This window comes from Tachysurus vachellii, chromosome 12 (assembly GCF_030014155.1).
Source record: "Tachysurus vachellii isolate PV-2020 chromosome 12, HZAU_Pvac_v1, whole genome shotgun sequence".
Classification (NCBI taxonomy): domain Eukaryota; kingdom Metazoa; phylum Chordata; class Actinopteri; order Siluriformes; family Bagridae; genus Tachysurus; species Tachysurus vachellii.
Window position 1 is genome coordinate 639,452 of NC_083471.1, and position 26,757 is coordinate 666,208.

Here is a 26,757-nt window from a genome sequence, read left to right on the forward strand (position 1 = left end):
CATGACATCATATCTATACGGTGGCCGGGAAGTGCAAAACAAATTAACAAAACCGAAAACACATTAACAAAACCCAAACCAAATTAACAAAACCCAAACCAAATTAACAAAACCGAAAACACATTAACAAAACCCAAACCAAATTAACAAAACCCAAACCAAATTAACAAAACCGAAAACACATTAACAAAAACCCAAACCAAATTAACAAAACCGAAAACACATTAACAAAACCCAAACCAAATTAACAAAACCGAAAACACATTAACAAAACCCAAACCAAATTAACAAAACCCAAACCAAATTAACAAAACCGAAAACACTAACAAAACCCAAACCAAATTAACAAAACCGAAAACACATTAACAAGTCAGACAACCCGGAAGAGGTTGGTATAATTTGTGAATGGAAACTTACCATCATCGGACGAGACACCTTTCATTCACCTTTATATCTTTAATGACAGTCGTCTTGTCCAATGATCGGTAAGTTTCCATTCACAAACTATACCTACCGCTTCCGGGTTGTCTAAACCGGTGCATGAAACACATTAACAAATCAGAAAACACATTAACAAATCAGAAAACAAATTAACAAATCAGAAAACAAATGAACAAATCAGAAAACACAACGACATTTCAGACAACCCGGAAGCGGTTGGTATAGTTTGTGATTGGACAAGACACCTGTCACTCAAAGTATACATGAAGTTCAACAGTCTGCCACAGGGAAAAGTTGGAATGGATGGATGGATGGAATGGATTACTGTGGATTAATTCTGTTATTTTCTTGAACGGAGAACTTTATTTAAACGGAGAACTTTACACATTACACATAAGATTCCATACCTGTATATCTTGAGTGACAGGTGTCTTGTCCAATGATCGGTAAGTTTCCATTCGATACACTACCGTTTCTGGGTTGTCTGACTTGTCATTGTGTTTTCGAATTTGTTAATGTGTTTTCTGATTTGTTAATTTGGTTTGGGTTTTGTTAATTTGGTTTGGGTTTTGTTAATTTGGTTTGGGTTTTGTTAATGTGTTTTCGGTTTTGTTAATGTGTTTTCGGTTTTGTTAATTTGGTTTGGGTTTTGTTAATGTGTTTTCGGTTTTGTTAATGTGTTTTCGGTTTTGTTAATTTGTTTTGCACTTCCCGGCCACCGTATATCTATCATACTGTCACTCAAATTAGGGAGGCGTGACTAATTTCTATAAACTATAAACTATACTATAAAATCAACAGCACTTCTGAGCCATAAGTCACTCAATTACGACTTTTTACATTTCTGTATCTCCTGCAGTTTATATCTTACTGTACGTGTGTTCAGCTGCTGTGGTTCTGCTAACAATGTGTGGAAATCTGCTCGTCGTCATTTCTGTTCTTCACTTCAAGCAGCTTCACACACCAACCAACATGCTGGTGCAAACAAGTTTTGAAACAGTTTCTAACACACTTAACTCGATAGTATTGCATTAAATAGTGTTTGTTTTTAAATAAGTGTCTTAATTTGCAACTACTGTACCTGTGTAGAAGTACCGAAAGGTTTAATTAAATAATGACAGAACGCTGCAGTGATGACTTCCGTGACGGTGTATTAATTTAGAATGAAGCGCATCGGGGGCGTCACCTAGTGGCGCGCGCGATGACGTCATCACGCAGGTGTGTCAAATAATTAGGATACTTAATCCAATAAATGTGCTAAATTAAACACCTATTTTATGTAAAGTACGACTTGAAAATCAAACACTATTCAATGAATACTAATGTGAATACTACAAAAATAAATGTAACATTTTTATAATACATTTAAATGTGAACTTTTGATAACACATTCAGTATATCACATATAGCTCAGTGATATTTTATTTCATGATTTTTGTAATGTGTCCTGAAGAATGTGTTCCCACTTTAAATGAGGTTTTGACTGTAATTGATCTCATATATTCATATATATTTCCACTTTCTGTCATAATCATATTGTATACTCGAGTTTTTGTGATTGCTAAGAAACATGTCACTGCTATCAGAGAGCTTAATAATCACACACGGCCTAAAATACAGAAAATCATCTCACACGCCATGAAATCTGAGAGAAAAGCAGCTAAAGTCATTTAAAAAAATGCATTTTGCCCGAGTAAAAATTAATATTGGGGAAATAATATGGACAAAGTATTTCAACACATGAGAAAACTAGTACAATTTATTTGGCGCTACCTTGTGGCCATTAATCTGCTGGAGAACAGTAAATGCAGTGTGTCTCCATCACTGGTTATTTCGTTTAATTGTTAGTCCTCTAATTACAGTGAACTGAATTCTTTTTTTGTTACCATCATGATGACTTACCATAACAAAAAGAAAATCCTTAAAAAAAGCTTAAATCGGCATTTAAATCTTTAATCTTTAAAATTCCTTAAAATACTTAAAAAATGTTCATTGTTTAATTATTTATCACACAGTTTACTGCATCCCTTAACTACACACAATAGAGCAGGATATTTAATATTCTGTAAGGATTAATGTTTATTAATTACAGACACAAAATCAGCATTCTTCATCTTCACACAAAAAAAATAATGTATACATATTTGTCATGGATTATAGTGAATCAGATATTGAGGTGTTTCTTTATGCTCTGTTTTAGCCGTGGTTTAAAATAATATGTAATGTGAGATGGACAGCCTTACAGACTGCAGGACAAACACTAAGAGCTGAATCTGTTTGTGACCAATGTGGTGGGTTTTTGTAGTGACATTTCTAATAAATATAATTAACTGACATTTACTGTATACTTAGGGGGGCACGGTGGCTAAGTGGTTAGCACGTTCGCCTCACACCTCCAGGGTTGGGGGTTCGATTCCCGCCTCCGCCTTGTGTGTGTGGAGTTTGCATGTTCTCCCCGTGCCTCGGGGGTTTCCTCCGGGTACTCTGGTTTCCTCCCCCACTCCAAAGACATGCATGGTAGGTTGATTGGCATCTCTAGAAAATTGTCCGTAGTGTGTGATTGCGTGAGTGAATGAGTGTGTGTGTGCCCTGTGATGGGTTGGCACTCTGTCCAGGGTGTATCCTGCCTTGATGCCCGATGACGCCTGAGATAGGCACAGGCTCCCAGTGACCCGAGGTAGTTCGGATAAGCGGTAGAAAATGAGTGAGAGTACTGTATACTTGTCTAATGTTCACTACATTGAATGTTGTTGGTTTTAATTTTCTATTCTCCATGAATTACCATTACAGAAACCAGTGTCCCATCAGTCCAGTCAAGAACACATGAGATGGAGATATTTAGTTTAGGCCTTTTGTTCCCACAAGCCATGACATCATATCTATCATACTGTCACTCAAATTAGGGAGGCGTGACTAATTTCTTTCAACTATAAAATCATCAGAGCTTCTGAGCCATAAGTAATTCGATTATGACTTTTTACATTTTCTGTTTTACTTTAAACTCTGTAGACATTAGAGAAATGCTGTACTGATGAACCTGACAGAGTTTAATCAGTCTGATGGCTGTGATCATTTCTCCTGTCCTGAGAGATCTGTATCTCCTGCAGTTTATATCTTACTGTACGTGTGTTCAGCTGCTGTGGTTCTGCTAACAGTGTGTGGAAATCTGCTCGTCATCATCTCTGTTCTTCACTTCAAGCAGCTTCACACACCAACCAACATGCTGGTGCTCTCTCTGGCTGTGTCAGATTTCTTCATTGGAGCTTTAGTGATGCCATCGATGTTCATCTGGACAATTTAGTCATGCTGGATTTTTGGGAGAGATTTCTGCACGTCTTTTGGTTAACTAGTAGCTTCCTCGCAATCATATCAATCTATAATATTGCTCTGATTGCTGTGGATCGACATTTGCCTCTCTCAAACCCCTTTCTCTACATGAACAGAGTCTCTGTGAAAATCACTGCCTTTGTAATTATTTTTAACTGGTGTGTGATGCTGATCTATATTTTAACTTTCATGCATTTCAATGGAAGCTTCACAAATTCTGTAATGTGTCCTGGAGAATGTTTAATCATTGTGAATCAGGTTTGGTATGTAATTGATCTCATATATTCATTTATATTTCCACTTTCTGTCATAATCATATTGTATAGTCAAGTTTTTGTGATTGCTAAGAAACATGCCACTGCTATCAGAGAGCTTAATAATCACACACGGCCTCAAACACAGAAAATCACCTCATACTCCATGAAATCTGAGAGAAAAGCAGCTAAAGTCCTCGGTATTTTAGTGTCTGTGTTTCTGATGTGTTTACTTCCATATTTTATTTACAGTTTATTAGGTGATGTTATTGAACTACAGTCAGAAACCTTTCATAAACTTTTAATCCTACTTTATATTAATTCCACCATTAATCCAGTTATTTATGCTCTGTTTTATCCTTGGTTCAGGAGGTGTGTTAAATTAATCATAACTCTACAAATATTCCAGACAGACTCTGCATTAATCAATGTTCTGTCATGAAAAGTCTTTTCACACCTTCTGTTAATGTCTTTACAGTAAATATTGCTGTTATATATAAGTTCAGCTTCTATCACAAACCATATTCCAAACCCCAATATACTGTGTACAGTAATGTATTATATGTTGTCAGGACTCAGCCCGGACTTGCCACATGCATTTGTTTGTGTTCTGTGTTCACTTGTCTGCCCTGCCCTTGTCTCTTCCTCCCTGCCTCTGCACACCTGTCCCTCATGTGTCTGATTAATTAGTATTAGTATTAGTATTTAGTTAAGCCGCGTCGCCTTCTGCAGCACGGAATCCTTTGTTTTGTTTTGTCTTGGTGGCTTTTGTTGTCGTGTCTTGAGTCGGTGTCCATGTTTCATGTTTTTTAAGTTATTAAAACCTGCTTTTCTTTTAAGCTATCCTGCATTTGGGTCTTCTATCCCCGCATCCCGTGACATATGTAAATAGTAGGAATTATGTTTGCTACAAAAATTTATAACATGGATTAAATAATTAGTTTCAGTGTTTCTGAAACATTAAGTCTGTAACCTAGTGAACCACACTGTAAAAAGTCTTACTTTCTGTCTAGTTAAAAAATATATAGAATGGTAACAATATTACACATATTATTTTTGAGTAGTTTTTAAGACTTTTTAAGCAGAATCTACTTGAAAAAGTCATGTAAAAATTCCTGAATTATTTAGCATGACACAGGATCATTTTAATATTATTATTGGAATGTGCTTTTTTGGTTTAAGCAAATCAGCCACAATTTACTCATATGTATAACCAAAAATTACTTAAAATTGAAATAAAAAATTTATTATGAAATGAATACATAATGCATATTTGTTGTTAAACATGCTTTTATTCTATGTTCCAGTGATTACAAAATGGTAAACACACATTTGTAAAACAATATATAAAACTTACAGCAGTTTTTAAATCTGAAAAAATAAAACTATATGTAAACACTGTTTGAATTTATTCATGTCAAACTTTTTTGTGGGAATAGTCACATTCTGGAATAAAACCTGGCCGAACTTGTGTATTGAAAAGCATATCAAACCAGTTACCTTACTAACAGCTGTAGAACAACCTTAAACCACAATCAATCAGTCAGTGTAGTGTATTTTCACCAAAAACTTGATGGATTTGTCTCTCAAAATTACTGTCGGTGATCACAGAAGCACGCTCAAGAAAGAAGAGAAAAGTCTGCCCTCTCTGCCTTTGGGCCTACAGCTCCTGCAGGGAGTACAGAAAAGATCAACAACATAAGTCAAAATTGACAATGTTAAGCCTAACACATCGCACACACGTCCACCCTTAAATTACAAGACTTGACAAAACACGCACAAATTGATAAATGAGGTAACAAAAATAGAAACCAAGGTAATAAAATCCACAAAACATAATCAACACATGAGAAAACCCAAATAAATGAAACAAAAGAATACAGATTAACAAAACTCAGGAGAAACCCAAAAGTATAAATCAGACTTCAGGCTGAAACAAATAAATGAAATAAACACAAAAGAATAACTAATTACCACACTCGGATTTCGGAGTCAGCAAGGGGCTTCCTACATTGGAGATAGGCCTAATAAGCACATTAACAGTGTCAGAGAAGGGTAACAATCTTGATATAAATAAAAAAGGAACCAAGAATAAAACCAAAAGTAAGCAATTACGAAACAAAGCAATTAGACAAGGAACAAAATAGCAGCGCTGTCAGGGGAAACTGTGTGCAGCCTCAACTGCACATACAGCAGAAATCCCCCGGAATCCCCTGGAATCACTACAACAAAACATATGTGCTGCATTAACATATTGTACAACCACAACAAAACCACTTAGCCACGCAGCTAACGGCTTCTTACCTCACAGGTAACTGAAGGTGACTGGAACAAAATAGAACCGTAGCGTAGCTAGCCACACCAGTATCACCCAGCCACCTCTGTTCAACACGGAACCGGAAACCGGAAGGGCGCATCAAAATGACGCACGTTCAATTACCACAAACCAACCACCCTCCCATATACACACCCGTGCTCTCCGATAGACTATTAATATTTGACGTCACAACAATAAGATCTATCCCGCCACAATCTACCCCCTACGTTGTATCGTCGCCCCGACGATAAACTATACGACATACTTAAAAAGCATGATTAATTCCAAGGCCTAAACAGAGCAAATATCCCATTCGAAACAGACTCCTGTGGGGCCACCACCCCACTAGTCACCTCCCCTGCTGGCCGTGGGAGATGATGAACATTGGAGTGCTGACCCTCTATTGCTCTTCTTGTCCTTCGAACTGCTATCCCATTAACGTCAGACCGAGTTGGGGACACTAAACTAGATGGAAGACTTGTCCCGACCGAACAAGAGTGACTCTGGACTGACTCTGACCCTGTACTGGAAGGTGCACGTACACCCTGGGTGGCCTGCAAAACAACAGGGACTGAATCTCTAGGGACAGTTCTAGGCAGAACTTGGAGGGTTTCAGGCACTACCACCCCATCCCCTTAGTCTGTCTCCTCCTCCTCCAGAGGCAACACTTCTTCAGGCGGAAGCCCATGAACTGGGGAATCCCTACGGATTCTGTTTTTTAACAGAGAATGATGGACATGCCTTACCTTACTCAGTTCATCAACCGGTACAATAGTATATATGGTACCACCCTCTTTAGGGGCCTTCAGCACTTGGTACACCACGTATAAATGAGGATATATATATAAAGAAGATATATGTGTGTGTATATATGCTGGGATTATACTAGCATCCAAAAGACAACATATGTTGACCAGCACACCAGCATCCCAGGCTGGTCGGCCAGCACACCAGCATCTCAGGCTGGTCGGCCAGCACACCAGCAACCAGCACCTAATGCTGGACCAGCATACCACCAACCCATCTTTCTCTACCAAGAGATCCCACTGATGGGGCAAGATTAAACTGGGCTTGGACAATGGTCTATGTTCCTCCACTCCAGGATATGCCTTTCGTTTCCAAAATGGCTAAACTTCTTCAATAACTGGGTCTGCCTTTTGCAGCTATCTTAAATCCATTGCAGAGTGACTAGGCAAAACAGTGACCACTGATTGAGTCACTTCAAGGACTGTCTTAACCCCCCCAGTTTGCGTAACTGAGAGGGAAATTTCAGTACCCGGAAGCAAACTCTCCACCACATTATGGTCTGGTGGGTGCTGCCATGACAGGGTATTTGCACTTCTGTTACTTCTGCCTGATCGATATTTCAACTCAAAATCAAAAGCAGCAAGTTGCGCTGACCAACGCTGCTGGGTTGCCCCAAGCTTTGCTGTCTTCAAGTGACTGAGAGGGTTGTTAAAAGACCACACTTTTGTGTCCCAGCAAATACTCCCAGAATTTTTCAGTCATGGCCCACTTGAGCACCAGAAACTCTAATTTCATCAAGCTATAGTTACACATATTGCACTCAGTGGGCCTAAGACTGTGGCTAGCATAGGCGATAGGCCGCACCTTACCTCCTTGTTCCAGGGAAAGAACTGCCCCTAACCCAGTATAATTATACGTCCATGTCCACCTCTAGAACAAAAGGCCTGGAGAAAACGGCGTAGGCAAGAACAGGAGCAGTGGTCAATTTACTCTTGGCAACCACAATATTATTTGTGATGGTGTTTAATGAAAATACAGGAATTTAAAAATACCTGGAGAATGTCAAACAGATCAGGCCAGCGATCACAATTCAACCACCTCATGTCGAGTATGAATGAAACATTGCAAATATCACATGTAAGGGTAAAACATTTCAAATTTCTAAATCATTTTACAATTCAAAGCGAATATATGAGCATATAAATTCTCTTAAAAGTATAACAACATGCACAACTTACGGAACACACTTATGATGATTGTTAGCAGTCAAATGTGCATTCTATCTACAGTACTTCCAGTACAGAACAGTACAGTACACCATATATATGTTTCTTTATGCTCTGTTTTAGCTGTGGTTTAAAATAATATGTAATGTGAGATGGACAGCCTTACAGACTGCAGGACAAAAACTAAGAGCTGAATATGTTTGTGACCAATGTGGTGGGTTTTTGTAGTGACATTTCTAATAAATATAATTAACTGACATTTATTATATACTTGTCTAATGTTCACTACATTGAATGTTGTTGGTTTTAATTTTCTATTCTCCATGAATTACCATTACAGAAACCAGTGTCCCATCAGTCCAGTCAAGAACACATGAGATGGAGATATTTAGTTTAGGCCTTTTGTTCCCACAAGCAATGACATCATATCTATCATACTGTCACTCAAATTAGGGAGGCGTGACTAATTTCTATAAACTATAAAATCACCAGAGCTTCTGAGCCATAAGTCATTCGATTATGACTTTTTACATTTTCTGTTTTACTTTAAACTCTTTAGACATTAGAGAAATGCTGTATTGATGAACCTGACAGAGTTTAATCAGTCTGATGGCTGTGATCATTTCTCCTGTCCTGAGAGATCTGTATCTCCTGCAGTTTATATGTTACTGTACGTGTGTTCAGCTGCTGTGGTTCTGCTAACAGTGTGTGGAAATATGCTCGTCATCATCTCTGTTCTTCACTTCAAGCAGCTTCACACACCAACAAACATGCTGCTGCTCTCTCTGGCTGTGTCGGATTTCCTTGTTGGTGCTTTTGTGATGCCAGCTATGTTCATCTGGACGATCGAGTCATGCTGGATTTTTGAGAGAGATTTCGCATCAGTTTTTGGTTTATTGATGGTTTCCTCACAATTATATCAATCTATAGTGTCACTCTGATTGCTGTGGATCGATATTTGACTCTCTCAAATCCCTTTCTATACATGAACAGAGTCTCTGTGAGGAGCACTGCTGTTGTAATAGTTTTTGACTGGTGTCTGGTGGTTGTCTATAACTTAACATTCATGTATTTCAGTGGAAACTTCACAGGTTCTGTAATGTGTCCTGGAGAGTGTGTATTAATTCTAAATGAGGTTTGGTCAGTAACTGATGGTGGTATGCTGGTCCAGCATTAGGTGCTAGTTGCTGGTGTGCTGGCCGACCAGCCTGCTGGGATGCTGGTGTGCTGGTGTGACAATTTTCTAGAGAATTGTAATTCACTTTTTAATAAAGAACATACTGGATATTCCTATCATTTACATGGCTTATGACATGACATATATATATATATGAGTGTGTGTATAAGTTTGTTTATTGGACAATGACATTTGCCATCACACTATAATATACACACATGCACAAATAACATTACACAATATAACCTTTACAACACACATTTTTGGTCTTAGCATCCGCTCTCTCTTTTAGCGAGTAACAAGTCGCGATGACGATGTTTTTTTAAGAGGTGCTACCCGGAGTCATTTGCCTTTAGACAACTCCTGCTCTATATCTTCTTTATTCTCTGAAAAATTATAGAAACAAAATAAGAAAGAAAACTATATATCACTCATTTGTTTATATTGTGCAGTGAACGAGTTACGATAAAACAGCTACTGCTTAAGTTACATACCTTTAAGCATCAGTATTTGTGCCCTGTAGAAGTCTTGCTTCCATCGTACCCAATAAACCTGAGTTTGGTCAAACATGTCGTAGTTAAAGTCCTTAATGCAAACACGTATGCAAACATTCTGATTCCCAGTGATCAGCAGATTCGTCGTGTAGAAGCGGAAGATTTTTAGTTACCCCAAAACAAAATCCTAATTACGGTGAAAAACAAGATGACCTGGAACACGTGCACTTATACTAATTTCGATAAACACTGTAAGGTACTGTATATAATGTAGTCGAAAACATTGCGAGATTTATTTTTGGAAAGTGCAGGAACTACATTTACCTTCGTGAACATAGTGGCTTTAAAGGTTGCATAGCAACGCTGATCAGGGGCGTAGCCATCATTTAAAAAGTGGGGGGGACGAAATGTCTAGTGTTATCTGTTTTTTTTTTTTTCAGTTAACCCTTGTGTAAATGACAGGTTTTATTTTTAATCATGATTTTTTAAAGCATTCTTTATATGCGTTATGATTATATATGATTATAAAACAGAAAGAAAGAAATAGAACAGCTTGCCACTGGGACAGTACCCTTAAAAGCCACATGTTCTCACCTGTAAAGCTTCTTGTGTGACATCCTGAATCTGCCCTGACAAACCTATCCTGTCTGTTTCTTGCTCATTCTTGACAACACACAAAAATGTAAAATTAGTGCAATAATGAAAGAGCAGCCCATTAAATAAAGATCGTTCCTATCAGCATACTGTAACATTTCCCCTGTGATCTACCCTCATTCACCGGACTACATTACCCATCATCCTTTGCACCCCGTCATCCACCATGTTTGTTTCCCGTCTTCACCTGTCTGTTCACCCGGACTCTATTTATACTCATCACCACTGTCTTCACTCATTTGTCGGTTATCGTCTTTACTACGTTGTATGTATGTGTGATTTACCTGCTCCTTATTATTAAAATGACATCTTTAATGTTACTATTCGTCGTCCTCGTCTCTGTCGTGTACATACAGTGACACATACTTGATATTATGTAGAATTGGCAAAATGTTAAAACAAAAGACGGTATAAAAGAGTTTATATAACGTTTGTCAAAGCAGCTATTTTTCCTTATAATCCTTTAAATTAAAACTTGCTAATTATTCAACAAGAGCAACAGGCAGAGTTACTAAACATTGTGCAACACAATTCGGATACCATATGACGTGACAAGTGAGTGACTGATTGCTGTGAACGTCATGTATAAACTATCTTGAACTTTCTTGTCTCTTTGAATTTTAAATCACTCTGCATTTATATAAAATGCTCCATTAAAACCTCAACATGTGGTAAACACAACTCTCCACTAAAAAAGTGAGGGGGACGAATTTACTTTTTATAAAAAGTGTTACGCGTCCCCCGCGTAATCTACGCCCCTGACGCTGATGCTGGGTAATATCTCTTCACATTACCGCTTTACTAAAAAAACAAACAAACAACTTAACTACTTCTTAATTGAGACAAATGGATTTTTTATTTATAAATATATATATATATATATATATATATATATATATATATATACGTGTATGTTCAATTCAATTCAATTCAATTCAAGTTTATTTGTATAGCGCTTTTTACAATGGACATTGTCACAAAGCAGCTTTACAGAACATGAACATAAAACAAAAGATAAACATAAGGAGAAGTATAAAGAATTAATATAATAAAAATTCAAGATATATACAGTTCACAGTGTGTATGTATGTATGTATGTGTGTATGTGTATTTGTCCCCAATGAGCAAGTCTGAGGGCTCAGGCAACAGTGGCAAGGAAAAACTCCCTTAGATTGGTAAAGGAAGAAACCTTGAGAGGAACCAGACTCAAGGGGAACCCATCCTCATATGGGTGACACTAGATGGTGTGGTTACAAATATACAAGTATCACAGAGTCCAACTGGAGCCGGTAGATCTGTAGATGTCTCAGGGTTCTCACAGAGTCAGCCTTGTCTCAGTGGAGGTCCAGAAATTTCAACGCACGGAAGACGATCTTAGCATGGGTGTCTCAGCATGGGTAGAAAAAGAGAAGAGAAGAGCAGTGCATAGGGATTAACATATCTGCTGTTCATAAGAATGTGCAAGTCTAGTGTGATAGTGCACAATATTTATGGGATGTATTATGTGTACGCCTGACTAAAGAGATGAGTTTTCAATCTACATTTAAACTGTGAAAGTGTGTCTGAGCCCCGAACACTATCAGGAAGACTATTCCAAAGTTTGGGAGCTAAATAAGAGAACGCTCTTCCGCCTTTAGTAGACTTAGATATTCTGGGGACTACCAGGAGTCCTGAGTTTTGTGATCTCAGAGAGCGTGAAGGATTGTAACGTGTTAGAAGACTAGTTAGATACATGGGAGCTAAACCATTAAGAGCCTTGTACGTAAGTAGCAGCAGTTTGTAATCAATTCTAAACTTAACAGGTAGCCAGTGTAGAGATGATAAAATTGGGGTTATATGGTCATACTTTCTTGTCCTAGTGAGAACTCTGGCCGCTGCATTTTGGACTAACTGTAGCCTATTTATTAAAGATGCAGGACAACCACCTAGTAATGCATTACAATAGTCCAGTCTAGAGGTCATGAAAGCGTGAACTAGCTTCTCAGCATCAGATACAGACAGGATGTTTCTCAGCTTGGCAATATTTCTGAGGTGGAAGAAGGCTGTTTTTGTGGTTTGGGCGACGTGATTTTCAAAAGACAAGTTACTGTCTAATATAACACCCAGGTCTTTCACTGTCGAGCTACTAGTAACAGTACATCCCTCTAATTGGAAATTAAGTTGTGAGAGTTTCTGTGTACTAGTTTTTGGGCCTATAAGTAGTGTTTCTGTCTTATCAGAGTTTAACAACAGAAAGTTACAGCTCATCCAGTCTTTTATCTCTCTAAGGCATTGAGTTAATTTCGACAATTTAGTTATTTCATCTGGTTTTGAGGAGATGTATAACTGTGTGTCGTCGGCATAGCAATGGAAGCTAATCCCATGTCTTCTAATAATGTTCCCTAATGGAAGCATGTATATCGAGAAGAGCAGAGGTCCTAGAACTGATCCTTGAGGGACCCCATAATTAACTGGTAATAAGCTGGAGGATTACCATTTAATTCTACAAAATGGTATCGATCAGACAGGTAGGATCTAAACCAACTTAAAGCCTGTCCATGAATACCTGTGTAATTTTGTAAGCGATCTAGGAGAATGTTGTGATCTATAGTGTCGAATGCAGCACTAAGGTCAAGTAGAACTAATAGTGACATACAGTCTTTGTCCGAAGCTAAGAACAAGTCGTTTGTAACTTTAACAAGTGCAGTTTCTGTGCTATGATGAGGCCTGAAACCTGACTGAAACTCTTCAAGGATATTGTTCTCCTGTAAGAAGGAGCTCAGTTGAACAGACACAACCTTTTCTAGTATTTTAGACATAAACGGAAGGTGTGAAATCGGTCTGTAATTTGAAAGTCCATTAGGATCTAAATTAGGTTTCTTAATGAGTGGCCTAATAACTGGAAAACTTGAAGGATTTAGGGACGTGACCTAAAGATAACGAGGAGTTAATAATATTAAGAAGAGGCTCACCGGCTTTATGTAACACTTCTTTCAGTAGTTTAGTTGGAATGGGGTCTAGTGAACAAGTTGTTGATTTAGCTGTAGTAATAAGTTTAACTAACTCTTCCTGACCTGTACTTGTAAAGCAATGTAGTTGTGTGTTTAGAACCTTAGGTGAGACCGGGATGCTAGTTGCTCTTATGTGTTGAGCGTCACCTATTTTATTCCTGATACTTTCGATTTTATCAGTGAAGAATCTCATAAAATCGTCACTACTGAACTGTGATGGAATTGTGTGTTCAGATTTTTGGTTTTTTGTTAGTCTAGCTACTGTGCTAAATAAAAACCTGGGATTGTTCTGGTTATTTTCTATGAGTTTGCTCAGGTGATCAGCCCTGGCTGCTTTTAGAGCCTGTCTATAGCTGGACATACTTTCCTTATATGCAATTCTAAAAACCTCTAATTTAGTTTTTCTCCACTTTCGCTCGAGGTTACGGGTCTCTCTCTTGAGGGTGTGAGTATGACTATTATACCATGGTGCAAGCGTTTTATCTCTAACCTTCTGTAATCTGATTGGGGCAACAGTGTCTAGTGTGCTAGTGAATATAGCGCCTATGCTGTTAGTAATTTCATCTAGGTCGTCTGTGTTTAAGGGTGCAGTAAGAAGTCCAGACAGATCAGGCAGGTTATTTGTGAATCTGTCTTTAGTGGTCGGAATAATAGTTCTACCGAGACGATAACGTGGTGAAACGCAGTTAGCCTGTTCTACAGGTAGTGTGTACATTATGAGATAATGGTCTGTGATATCATCACTTTGAGGAATGATATCTATATCAGTGACATCTATTCTGTGTGATATTATTAAATCTAGTGTATGATTACGACGGTGAGTTGCTCTAGTGACGTTTTGTTTGAGCCCAAGTGAGTTTAGTAAGTCCATGAATGTGAGTCCTAGCGCATCATTTGTGTCGTCAACATGAATGTTAAAATCTCCTACAATTAATGCTTTATCAAAGCTAACCAGTAGGTCAGAAAGAAAATCTGTGAGTTCTCTAAGAAAATCGGTGTAGGGCCCTGGTGGTCTATACACGGTCGCTAGCGCAAGAGACATCAGGGATTTTTGTTTCGTGTGCGTGTGCGATAGTGTAACATTAAGGACAAGCACTTCAAAAGACTTAAATCTATACTGTGTTCTCTGGGTAACAGTAAGGCAATCGTATGTATGTATTATATTATATTATGTATGTATTATATTGCGGTTATATTTCAAAAACCATCATTCTGTATGATTTATATGCTGCTTCCCTCATGGAGCCCAGGAAGTCAACATTTGTTGGTATTACTATATTTAATTTGTGGAGACACTTTAATCCCTAACGAACGATTTTTAAATGTTTTTATTCTTTGTTATTCAAAGCTTTTTGAGCTTTGTTATTTCAGTTTTTATTCAAAAGAGGGAGCAAAAGAAATAACACACTTATAATTAAATATATTCCAATATATTGTGTTTTAATCTTATATTAATGTGTTACATAGAAACACACAAAAGCAAAAATAAAGGTTGTTCCCATAAAGCTCATTCCAGCAAGATCATACTGGTTAACCAGCTACACCAGCCCCATTTTGCTTGATAACTGTAACGATGGGAAACAGAGCGGACCCAAACGCAGGATAGCATAAATCAAAATAGGGTTTAATAACTGAAAACATGAAACAGGACGCAGACTAAAGACAGGACAAATCACAGTAGATGCCGCGCTGCACGAAGCAACGCGGCACAGTTAAATACAAGAAGACAATGACACAATAAGGATCAGGTGTGATGACAGGGAGGAGCAGACGAAGGCGGGGCAGACACGTGACGAGAAACATAAACAAATGCACGTGGCCAGAGTCCGGGCAGAGTCCTTACAGAGCCCCCCCCCAAGGCGCGGCTCCCGACGCGCCAATCCGTCCAGGCAGTCCCGATGGGCCCGGGAGGGGGGAGCAAGGCACACGGCGAGGCAGGTAGGGGGAGCAAGGCACACGGCGAGGCAGGTAGGGGGAGCAAGGCACACGGCGAGGCAGGTGGGGTGAGCAAGGCACACGGCGAGGCAGGTGGGGGGAGCAAGGCACACGGCGAGGCAGGTGGGGGGAGCAAGGCACACGGCGGCGCAGCCAGAGAGGGCCGAGCGATGTCCACAGCCGAGCTGAAGGGCCGAGCGACGTCCACAGCCGAGCTGAAGGGCCGAGCGACGTCCACAGCCGAGCTGAAGGGCCGAGCGACGTCCACAGCCGAGCTGAAGGGCCGAGCGACGTCCACAGCCGAGCTGAAGGGCCGAGCGACGTCCACAGCCAAGCTGAAGGGCCGAGCACAACCCCAGACGCACCCCGGCCAGATCCACCCCCAAAGTCCAGGAAAGGGAGGGCGGGAGGGGAAAAAAAAATAAATCCTCCACAAAACAGGGAAGTCCAAAAACTGGAAAAAAACATAGGCCTGCGACACCCCCGCGGACAGGAAGTGGGGCGACGTCCTCCACGGAAACCAAAAGTGAAGCGACGCCCCCCACCGGAAAGTGCGGGGCGATGTCACAGGACACTGAAAAAACAAAACAAACCTTGGGCTGGCGACATGGCCCGCAACCAGGAAGTGAGGCGGCGCCCCCCGCGAAAAAACCAAAAGCGAGGCGGCGCCCCTCACCGAAAAAATGCGGACCCACGTCGCCAAACGCGCCAAGTCCAGAGGGGGAAAAAAAAAAAAACACAAACACGAAAAAAGTACTCCCAGTCAGCCGATCCAAGTAGCTGCTATCCCGCTGGGTCCTCATGTGGCGGCATCTTCTGTAACGATGGGAAACAGAGCGGACCCAAACGCAGGATAGCATAAATCAAAATAGGGTTTAATAACTGAAAACATGAAACAGGACGCAGACTAAAGACAGGACAAATCACAGTAGATGCCGCGCTGCACGAAGCAACGCGGCACAGTTAAATACAAGAAGACAATGACACAATAAGGATCAGGTGTGATGACAGGGAGGAGTAGACGAAGGCGGGGCAGACACGTGACGAGAAACATAAACAAATGCACGTGGCCAGAGTCCGGGCAGAGTCCTTACAATAACACCATGACAATGCTGGCCACCCAGCTATATCAGCGCTATACCAGCACTGACCAGCATTATACCAGCATGAACCAGTAAAAACCAGCCTGGACCAGCATGGAATTCATGCTTGTTTATGCTGGATTTTTCAGCAGGGCAGTTGACAACCACAATATTATCTGTGATGGTGTTTAATGAAAATACAGGAAATTTAAAAATGCCTGGAGAACGTCAAACAGATCAGGCCAGCGATCACTGCAACACTCGGGCACAATTCAACCACCTCATGTCGAGTATGAATGAAACATTGCATATATTACATGTAAGGGTTTAATGTTTCAAAATCCTAACCAGTTTTACAATTCGAAGCAAAAATATGAGCATATAAATTCTCTTAAAAGTATAACAACATGCACAACTTATGGAACACACTCATGATGATGTTAGCGTTCAAATGTGCATTCTATCTACAGTACATACAGTATCTGGCAGAAGTAAGTACACCCCTCTCATTTATGTAAATATTTTATCATATCTTTTCATGTGACAACACTGAGGGAATGTAATGACACGGGACAAAAGCGGACCCAAACGCAGGATTGCTAAAGCAAACAGGGTTTAATAACAGAAAACATGAAACATGACGCAGACTAGAAACAGGACAAAACCACAGTAGATGCCGCGCTGCACGAGGCAACGCGGCACAGTTAAATACAAAAGACAATGATGACAGAATGAGGATCAGGTGTGACGACAGGGAGGAGCAGACGAAGGCGGGGCAGACACGTGACGAGAAACAAACAAATGCACGTTGCCAGAGTCCGGGCAGAGTCCTGACAGAGCCCCCCCCACAAGGCGAGGCTCCCGACGCGCCAATCCGTCCAGGCAGTCCCGACGGGTCCGGGAGGGGGAAGCAAGGCACATGGCGAGGCAGGTGGGGGGAGCAGGGCACACGGCGAGGCAGGTGGGGGGAGCAAGGCACACGGCGAGGCAGGTGGGGGGAGCAAGGCAAACGGCGAGGCAGGTGGGGGGAGCAAGGCACACGGCGAGGCAGGTGGGGGGAGCAAGGCAAACGGCGAGGCAGGTGGGGGGAGCAAGGCACACGGCGCCGCAGCCAGAGAGGGCCGAGCGACGTCCACAGCCGAGCTGAAGGGCCGAGCGACGTCAACAGCCGAGCTGAAGGGCCGAGCGACGTCCACGGCCGAGCACAACCCCCCTACCAGAGTCCAGCAAAACCAGAAAGGGGGGAGGGAGGGAGTGCGGGAAAAATCCTCCAGAACAAAAAATAAATAAATAAATAAAATAAAATAAAATAAAATAAAAAGGGCAAAACGCGGGCCTGCAACACACCCCGCGGACAGGTAGTGGGGCGGCGTCCTCCACGGAAACCAAATGTGAAGCGACGCCCCCCACCAGACAGGTGCGGGGTGATGTCACAGGACACTGAAAAATCAAAACAAAACTCGGGCTGGCGACATGGCCCGCAACAAGGAAGTGAGGCGGCGCCCCCCGCGGAGAAACCGGAAGCGGGGCGGCGTCCCTCACTGAAAAAATGCGGACCGATGTCACCAAATGCAAAAGTCCAGGGGGGGGGAAATCAAATAAGAAAAAAAAGGTACTCCCAATCGGCCGGTCCAGGTTGGCGCTATCCCGCTGGGTCCTAATGTGGCGGCACCTTCTGTAATGACACGGGACAAAAGCGGACCCAAACGCAGGATAGCTAAAACAAACAGGGATTAATAACAGAAAACACAGAACATGACGCAGACTAGAAACAGGACAAAACCACAGTAGATGCCGCGCACAAGGCAACGCGGCACAGTTAAATACAAAAGACAATGATGACACAATAAGGATCAGGTGTGACGACAGGGAGGAGCAGACGAATGCGGGGCAGACACGTGACGAGAAACAAACAAATGCACGTGGCCAGAGTCCGGGCAGAGTCCTGACAGGGAATGACACTTTACTACAATGTGTACAGCTTGTATAACAGTGTAAATTTGCTGTTACCTCAAAAAAACTCAACACACAGCCATTAATGTGTAAACTGCTGACCACAAAAGTGAGTACACCCCTAAGTGAAAATGTCCAAATTGGTCCCAATTAGCCATTATCTCTGCCCGGTGACATGTGACTTGTTAGTGTTACAAGGCCTCAGGTGTGAATGGAGAGCAGGTGTGTTAAATTTGGTGTTATCACTCTCACTCTCTCATACTGGTTACTGGAAGTCCAACATGCCACCTCATGGCTAAGAACTATGAGGATCTGAAAAAAAGAAATGTTGCTCTACATAAAGATGGTGTAGGCTATAAGAAGATTGTCAAGACCCTAAAACTTAGCCGCGGCACGGTGGCCAAGACCATACAGTGGTTTAACGGGGCAGGTTCCACTCAGAACAGGCCTCGCCAAGATGTTGAGTGCACGTGGTCAGCATCAGGATTAATTATTAGATTTCTCTAAATATGGTCAAGTCAAGTCAAGTTTATTTATAAATTTTAAAAATAAAAAATAAAATATAAATTTTTTAAACAACAAGTGTTTGTCAAAGTGCTGTACATACAGAAAGAACACATGGTTTATTAACACAAACACACAAATAAAAGTAAAAAAATACTTAAGACACAATAAAACAATAAAAGAAAGCAAGCAGCTCTCACATGGCATCGTATGCCAGACTGTAAAAATAAGTTTTTAGGGCAGATTTAAAGACCTTTTAAAGACCAGATTTAAAGTGTTTGAGCCTGTCTAATATAGAGAGGCAAACTGTTCCAGAGCTTTGGGGCCGCACCTGCAAAGGCTCGGTCCCCCCTGCTGTTCAGTTTCACTCTTGGAACAGCTAAGAGCAAATGGTCAGCAGACCTTAGTGCTCTTGACGGAGCGTACAGATTAATTAAATCTGATAAGTAACTTGGTGCTGACCCATTAAGAGATTTAAAAACAAGCACCAATATTTTAAAATGAATTTTAGCGAGCTGCCACATTCTGGACCATTTGCAGTCTGGAGAGGGAGGCCTGATTAATACCTAAATAAAGGCTGTTACAGTAATCAAGGCAACTTGAGATAAAGATATGCACAACTCTCTGAAAGTACTTAGAGCACAGGAAAGGTTTCACCTTGGTGAGTTGTCTCAATTGGAAGAAACATGATTTAACTATTAAATTAATCTGTTTATCCAATTTAAAATCACAATCCAAAACAACACCTAAATTTTTTACAAAGGGCTTCACATAAGGATTCAGCTCACCGAGGTTTAAGTCTACTGACTCACAGGTTCCCCCTGGCATAAACAACACCAATTCTGTTTTCTTTTCATTAAAATTAAGGAAATTTAGTGCCATCCAGGTCACTTAATTTCTTCAAAGCACTGCAGTAGGGGCACTAGAGAGCAGGTATCTTTGCGTTTCAAGGGCAGATAAATTTGCAGGTCATCTGCATAACAATGAAAAGAAATACCAAATTTCCTAAAAATATGCCCTAAAGGGAGCATATACAGGGAGAACAGAATAGGCCCCAAAATGGAGCCCTGGGGGACCCCACATGTGAGTATAGCAGTTGAGGAGACATAGTCTCCAAGATGAACCGAAAAAGTTCTTTCAGCCAAATAGGATTTAAACCATTCCAGAGCAGTACCCTTAATACCAACACATTGTTCGAGCCGTGAAATCAAGATATTATGGTCAACTGTATTAAATGCAGCCGAAAGGTCCAGTAAACTTAAAATAGCGCAGTCACCAGAGTCAGTGGCAAGTAGTAAGTCATTAAAAACCTTCAATAATCCAGTTTCTGTGCTGTGTAGTGCTTTAAAACCAGACTGAAATACTTCATGAATACCATGTAAATCTAAGAATGAGTTCAGTTGTCCAAATACAACCTTCTCCAATAGTTTGGATAGAAATGGGAGTTTTGAGATAGGTCTATAATGAGCAAAAACTGATGGATCCAAATTAGGTTTCTTGATTACTGGTTCCACAGCTGCATGTTTAAAAGATTTAGGTACAACTCCTAAAGCCAGGCTTCTATTGATAATAGCAAGTATTTTAGGACCAATGGTTTCAAATGAATCTTTAAGAAGACGGAGAGGGACAACATCCATACCACATGAGGATGGTTTCATTTTAACAAAGGTCTCTTTCAGTGAATCAAGAGACACCGACTCAAACTGATCAAAAACAGCAGAGCACTCAGTGGGAATGGATGAAAAAGTTGAAGGGAGCAAAATATTAGCTCTAACAGCCTCAATCTTGTCAGTGAAAAAGTCTAAAAGTTTCTCACACATCTCGGCTGAAGGCTCTAGGCAGGCTGCTTGTCGAGCGTTTAAAACCGAGTTAATTGTACTAAATAGCACAGCTGGCTTGTTGGAGTTATTACAGATGACACTAGAAAGATACTTTGATTTCTCAGATTTAACAGTTTCTTGGTATTTAGGCAAACTCTCGTTCAACATATCAAAGGAAATCTGTAATTTATCCTTCTTCCAGCGGTGTTCCGCCCTTCTACACTCGAGCCTAACAGTTCGAGTTGTAGCGTTCAGCCATGGTTGAGTTCTAGGTTTTGCTCGAACCATCTTAAAAGGAGCCACAGTATCCAAGATATTAAGACAAGTTGAAGAGAACAAAGAAGTCAGATCATCAGTGTTAAGGCCATATGAAGACCTTGAATAGTCATCATCAATAGCATTAAAAGCCTCTGAGAATGATTGAATGGTTGAAGAGTTAATTGTTCTACGGCGACGGGTTGGAGCAGTCACTTTAGGATCACAGGTAATACATATCTCAAAGAAAACAAGCAAATGATCAGAGAAAACAGCATCACCGACTTCAACATTACCAATTGGCAAGCCATATGATAAAACCAAATCTAAGATATGACCACAAACATGTGTGGGACTAGCCACAAGCTGAGTTAAGTTAAAAGACTCCACCAAATTAAGAAAGGCTTTAGCCAAGGGTTTGACAGGACAACACACATGGATGTTAAAATCCCCAACAATTAAGACCCGATCATATTTTGGCATAATTTCAGCCAAAAAATCTGAAAACTCCTCAATAACATCTTTGTTATATTTGGGTGGGCGATAGACAACAGCGCACAACACCGAATAACTCAAGCTTAGTTCAAAAATAGTGAGTTCGAAGCTGGAATAGGAGTAAGCAGACAGATGACGACAGTTTAAGCGTTCTTTAAAAATAACTGCTACTCCACCTCCTTGACCCGTAAGCCGTGGAGCATTAAAATATGTACAATTCGGAGGTACGACTTCTGAAAATACACTTGACTCACCAACACCGATCCACGTCTCCGTCACACACAACATGTCCAAGTCCCTGAGAGTTAAAAAGTCATTCAGAATAAAAGACTTGTTGGCTAGTGATCTAGCATTCACCAAGGAAAACCTCACTGGAGTTGAGTCTTTCAGCAACGGAGGTGCACGATCAAAGGATCGGAGGAGCGAGATGTCCACACCACCTCTTCTAAAACGAGCAGGCCGATAAATGTTGGCCGACGGCTTCCCATCCACGCCAGCAACTGTTACCGGCACCAGCCACCCATACGCGGGATCCCAAGAGCATGGGAGTACATACCGGCAACAATCCACGCCAAGCTTGGACAAAATCCAGCGGGGATCAGCCTCTGGAAACAAGGCCATCAAGGTCTTAGCTTTCACCAGTAGGCCACCGCGTTTACTGCGGCGTCGCTTCTTCCTCCCGGGAGAGCATAGGGTTCGACAAAGAAAGTCTGGTAATCCACACAGTCACGGAGGAGGGGGCGAGTAGTTTTTCCCCCCTGATTAACCTTATAGATCGCTGTATTTTCAACAGCCGATCTAATATTAAGAAGAGTTTGGCGATCATACACCAATAGAGAGTCTGCAGTATTTAAAACAGTCAATAAAAACACAACAAACATCCAAACAACCAGGAGCAGTAGACGGCCGGCCAAATACACTGGCGCCATCTTGGAATTATGAGGATCTGAAAAAAAGGGTCATGTAATTAAATAAATTTGCTCAAAATAATTAGTCCTACTTAATTGTCCAGATCAGCTCTTTTTATCCAGATCAGCTCTTATATCTAGTGTCCAGTAACATGACAAAATTGAGAAAAGGTTAAATTTATGCAAATATTGAGCAGTTTGGTACAGCAGCTACCACTGTGAGCGAATACATTGTAGAGCACAGATATTTTCTAGTGAATTTTATATACAAACTATGTAGACATTAGCTGCCCCAGACAGTGATAAACGTTATCACTATGGCAACCAGTAGTAGGAACTCAACCGGTGGTGACTTCTTAATACAGCGACTGCCAACTTGCAGCAATAAAGTTACTGTATTTGCGAACTGTGCTTAATTCTGCCCATAATAAGGTTATTTGTTTAACCCTGGAGCTTGAAACTCTATGTGCCTTTATTTTTTCTTTATCCACACTGCAACATTTCTAATGGTTTTTGTGGCCATCATCTGTTTTTGATTCCTTGGTTTTTGTTCATGTTTTGTTTTTTGTAAACTGGAGAACCACATAATAATCTGTTTATCTGTGCTTAATGCCTTCTGTGGCCTTTTGTTTCCCCAAGGCATGACATCATTTTCACTAAGGTGGCAGTCAGTTTGGGGGTGGGGGCGTGCCTAATTTAAACTATAAAATTATCTAAGCTACTTGACCTATAAATCATTGGATCATAATGTAACGGCCTTTCTTAAAAAATGCCTGTATTGATGAACCTGACAAAGTTTAATCAGTCTGATCGCTGTGATCTTTTCTCCTGTCCAGAGAGAGCTGTATCTCCTGCAGTTTATATCTTACTGTACGTGTGTTCAGCTGCTGTGGTTCTGCTAACAGTGTGTGGAAATCTGCTCATCATCATCTCTGTTCTTCACTTCAAGCAGCTTCACACACCAACAAACATGCTGGTGCTCTCTCTGGCTGTGTCGGATTTCTTCATTGGAGCTTTAGTGATGCCACCAATGTTCATCTGGACAATCGAGTCATGCTGGATTTTTGGGACAGATTTCTGCACCGTCTTTTTGTCATCTAGTAGCTTCCTCACAGCCATATCAATCTATAGTGTCACTCTGATTGCTGTGGATCGATATTTGGCTCTCTCAAACCCCTTTCTCTACATGAGCAGAGTTTCTGTGAGGATCAGTTGTGTTGTGATTATTTTTAACTGGTGTGTGATGCTAATCTATATTTTAACATTCATGTATTTCAATTATACAATTTCTGTAATATGTCCTGGGGAGTGTTTATTAATTATAAATGAGTTTTGGGCTGTAATTGATCTCATATATACATTTATATTCCCACTTTCTGTCATAATCATATTGTATACTCGAGTTTTTGTGATTGCTAAGAAACATGTCACTGCTATCAGAGAGCTTAATAATCACACACGGCCTAAAACACAGAAAATCACCTCACACTCCATGAAATCTGAGAGAAAAGCAGCTAAAGTCCTCGGTATTTTAGTGTCTGTGTTTCTGGTGTGTTTACTTCCATATTTTATTTACAGTTTATTAGGAAATGTTATTGAACTACAGATGGAAACGTTTCAGAAGCTTCTGATCATACTTTATCTTAATTCCACCATTAATCCAGTTATTTATGCTCTGTTTTATCCGTGGTTCAGGAGGTGTGTTAAATTAATTATAACTCTACAAGCATTTCAGACAGACTCTGCATTAATCAATGTTCTGTCATGAAAAAAAACTTTTTTACACCTTCTGATAATGTATTTGGGGGTAAATATTGCTGTTATATATAATTTTAGGCTCTATTAAAAATCAAATTTCAAAACACATTATATTGCATACTGTAATGTATTATATGTAAATGCTGGGCATTATATTTGCTACAGAAACTTAAAATACAAAGTAAATCATTTGTTTCTGGTGTGTTTACTTTCATATTTTATTTACAGTTCATTAGTTGATGTTAATGAACTACAGACAGAAACTTTACTGACAGTTTTCCTTGTGCTTTATCTTAATTCCACCATTAACACAGGTATTAATGCTCTGTTTACACATGGTATAGGAGTTGCATTCAGTTAATTAGAACTCTGCAGATATTCCAGACAAAATCTGCATTAAATCAACTTTTGCTCAGATAAACTATTTTTTCACTTTCAATTAACATGCATTAACAAGACCAAAATGTTTTCACAAAGAAAATACAAAATGTATCTGTAATTTTATAGCGATTAATTTCATGTTAAAAATTGTTATGTTAATATTTTAACATTCAAACCGAAAATCCCATATCATATTTGCCAATCCACAAATATGAAGTGTTATACAGATATCCAGGTATAATGAAAGGTAAGTTAAAGGGAAGTGTAACATCATGACTTATGACCATTACTTATTTCTTCTACTACGAAACCGAGTTTTGACCCACTTCTGGGTTGAGATTGTTTCTGGCTCCCATGGACATTTAAGCAGCATGTACACTAACGCTAATGTGAAGTATTGTTCCATTGTGTCTATACTGAGCCTTGATATATTGCATTTGTTTAGTCTTACTGTGTATGACCATTGCATGTTTCTTCTACTTAGATTTCTTGCTCTGCCTGTTAGCTTTCCCGATTCTGAATGTTTTTGCCTGTTTTTTGACTGTGCCTCGACTGTGCCTATGCACATGAATCCCACATGCTCTGCCTCCAGGGCTTCATTGATGGCAGATGAGAAAGCTTAAAGTGGAATATGAAATATTTATTATATTCCACATTTCTTAAATCTTAGGTCACTTTACATCAGCATTATAACAAGTTATGCATGCCAAGTTACAGGCTAATAAACAACATTCAATTATGTTAATGCATTACTGTCTGGATGTTCCAGGGTTGTGTCAGTAAGAGAATCTGGCATAACATATGACTCATCAGTGTGAATTCCATACCAGATTGGTCAAGGCTCGGGTAAATAACAACCACCACTGTGGATAGGAAGAGAAATGGGGTAGGAGTGATCCTGAAGGATGAGTTTGTGAGGAATATTTTAGCGATGAAAAGAGTGTCAGACAGGGTAATCGGTTTAAAGTTAGAAATTGAAGGGGTGATGTTGAATGTGGTCACTGGTTATACTCCACAAGTAGGCTGCAAGTTAAAAGAGAAAGAGAGATTCTGGAGTGAGTTAGATGAGATGATGGAGAGTATTCCCAGATGGGAGACAGTAGTGATTGGAGCAGACTTCAATGGGCAGGAATGAGGAAAGAAGGGTGGAGGAGGTGAATACTGTAGAGCAGGAAATAGGAAAGATTAAAAAGGATAGGGTGAGGAAGGCTCTGAGGAGAATCAAGAGTGGAATGGCTGTTGGGCCAGATGATATACCTGTAGAGGTTTGGAAGTGTCTAGGAGAGACAGCAGTAGAGTTTCTACAGTATCTAGATTGTTCAACAGGATTTTAGAGAGTGAGAAGATGCCTGATTAATGGAGAAGTGTTCTAGTGCCGATCTTTAAGAACAAGGGTGATGTGCAGAATTGTATCAACTACAGAGGTATAAAGTTGATGAACTACACAATTAAGCTTGGGGAAAGAATAATGGAATCTAGGCTAAGAAAGGAAGTGGATATTTGTGAGCATCAGTATGGCTTTATGCCCAGAAAGAGCACTATCAATACAATTTTTGCTCTTAGAATGTAAATGAAGAAGTACAGAGATGGTGAGACAGAAGAGTTCAAGTTGGATGTGGGGCTACATCAAGGATCAGCTTTGTGTCCCTTCTTGTTCGCTATTGTGATAAAGTCAGACAGGAATCGCTGTGGACAATGATGTTTGTGGATGACATTGTGATCTGTAGTGAGAGCAGGGAGCAGGTGGAGGTCTGCTCTGGAAAGAAGAGGAATGAAAGTCAGTCGTAGTAAGACAGAATACATGTGTATGAGCGAACGGGAGGGAAGTAGAACAGTGAGGTTACAAGGGGCTGCGGTCAAGAAGGTGCAGGAGTTTAAGTATTTGGGGACAACAATTCACTGTGAAGGGGAGTGTGGAAAAGAGGCGAGAATATGTGGGTTGGAGTGGGTGGAGAAAAGTGTCAGGAGTTGTGTGACAGAAGATTGTCAGCAAGAATCAAAGGAAAGGTAGAAGACCGTACTGAGAGCAGCATTGCTGT

The 26,757-nt window shown here is 40.3% G+C and overlaps 1 protein-coding gene and 1 pseudogene across 1 annotated transcript; both read left to right on the forward strand.

Moving 5' to 3' along the window:
* The first annotated feature begins 3,472 nt into the window (after nucleotides 1-3,472).
* On the forward strand, nucleotides 3,473-4,464 carry LOC132854765 (trace amine-associated receptor 13c-like; annotated as a pseudogene).
* Nucleotides 4,465-23,348: 18,884 nt separating this feature from the next.
* LOC132854767 (trace amine-associated receptor 13c-like) lies at nucleotides 23,349-24,347 on the forward strand. Its single transcript, XM_060883374.1, has one exon. It carries the CDS (start codon nucleotides 23,349-23,351, stop codon nucleotides 24,345-24,347), a length of 999 nt encoding a protein of 332 aa, XP_060739357.1.
* The last annotated feature ends 2,410 nt before the right edge of the window (nucleotides 24,348-26,757 follow it).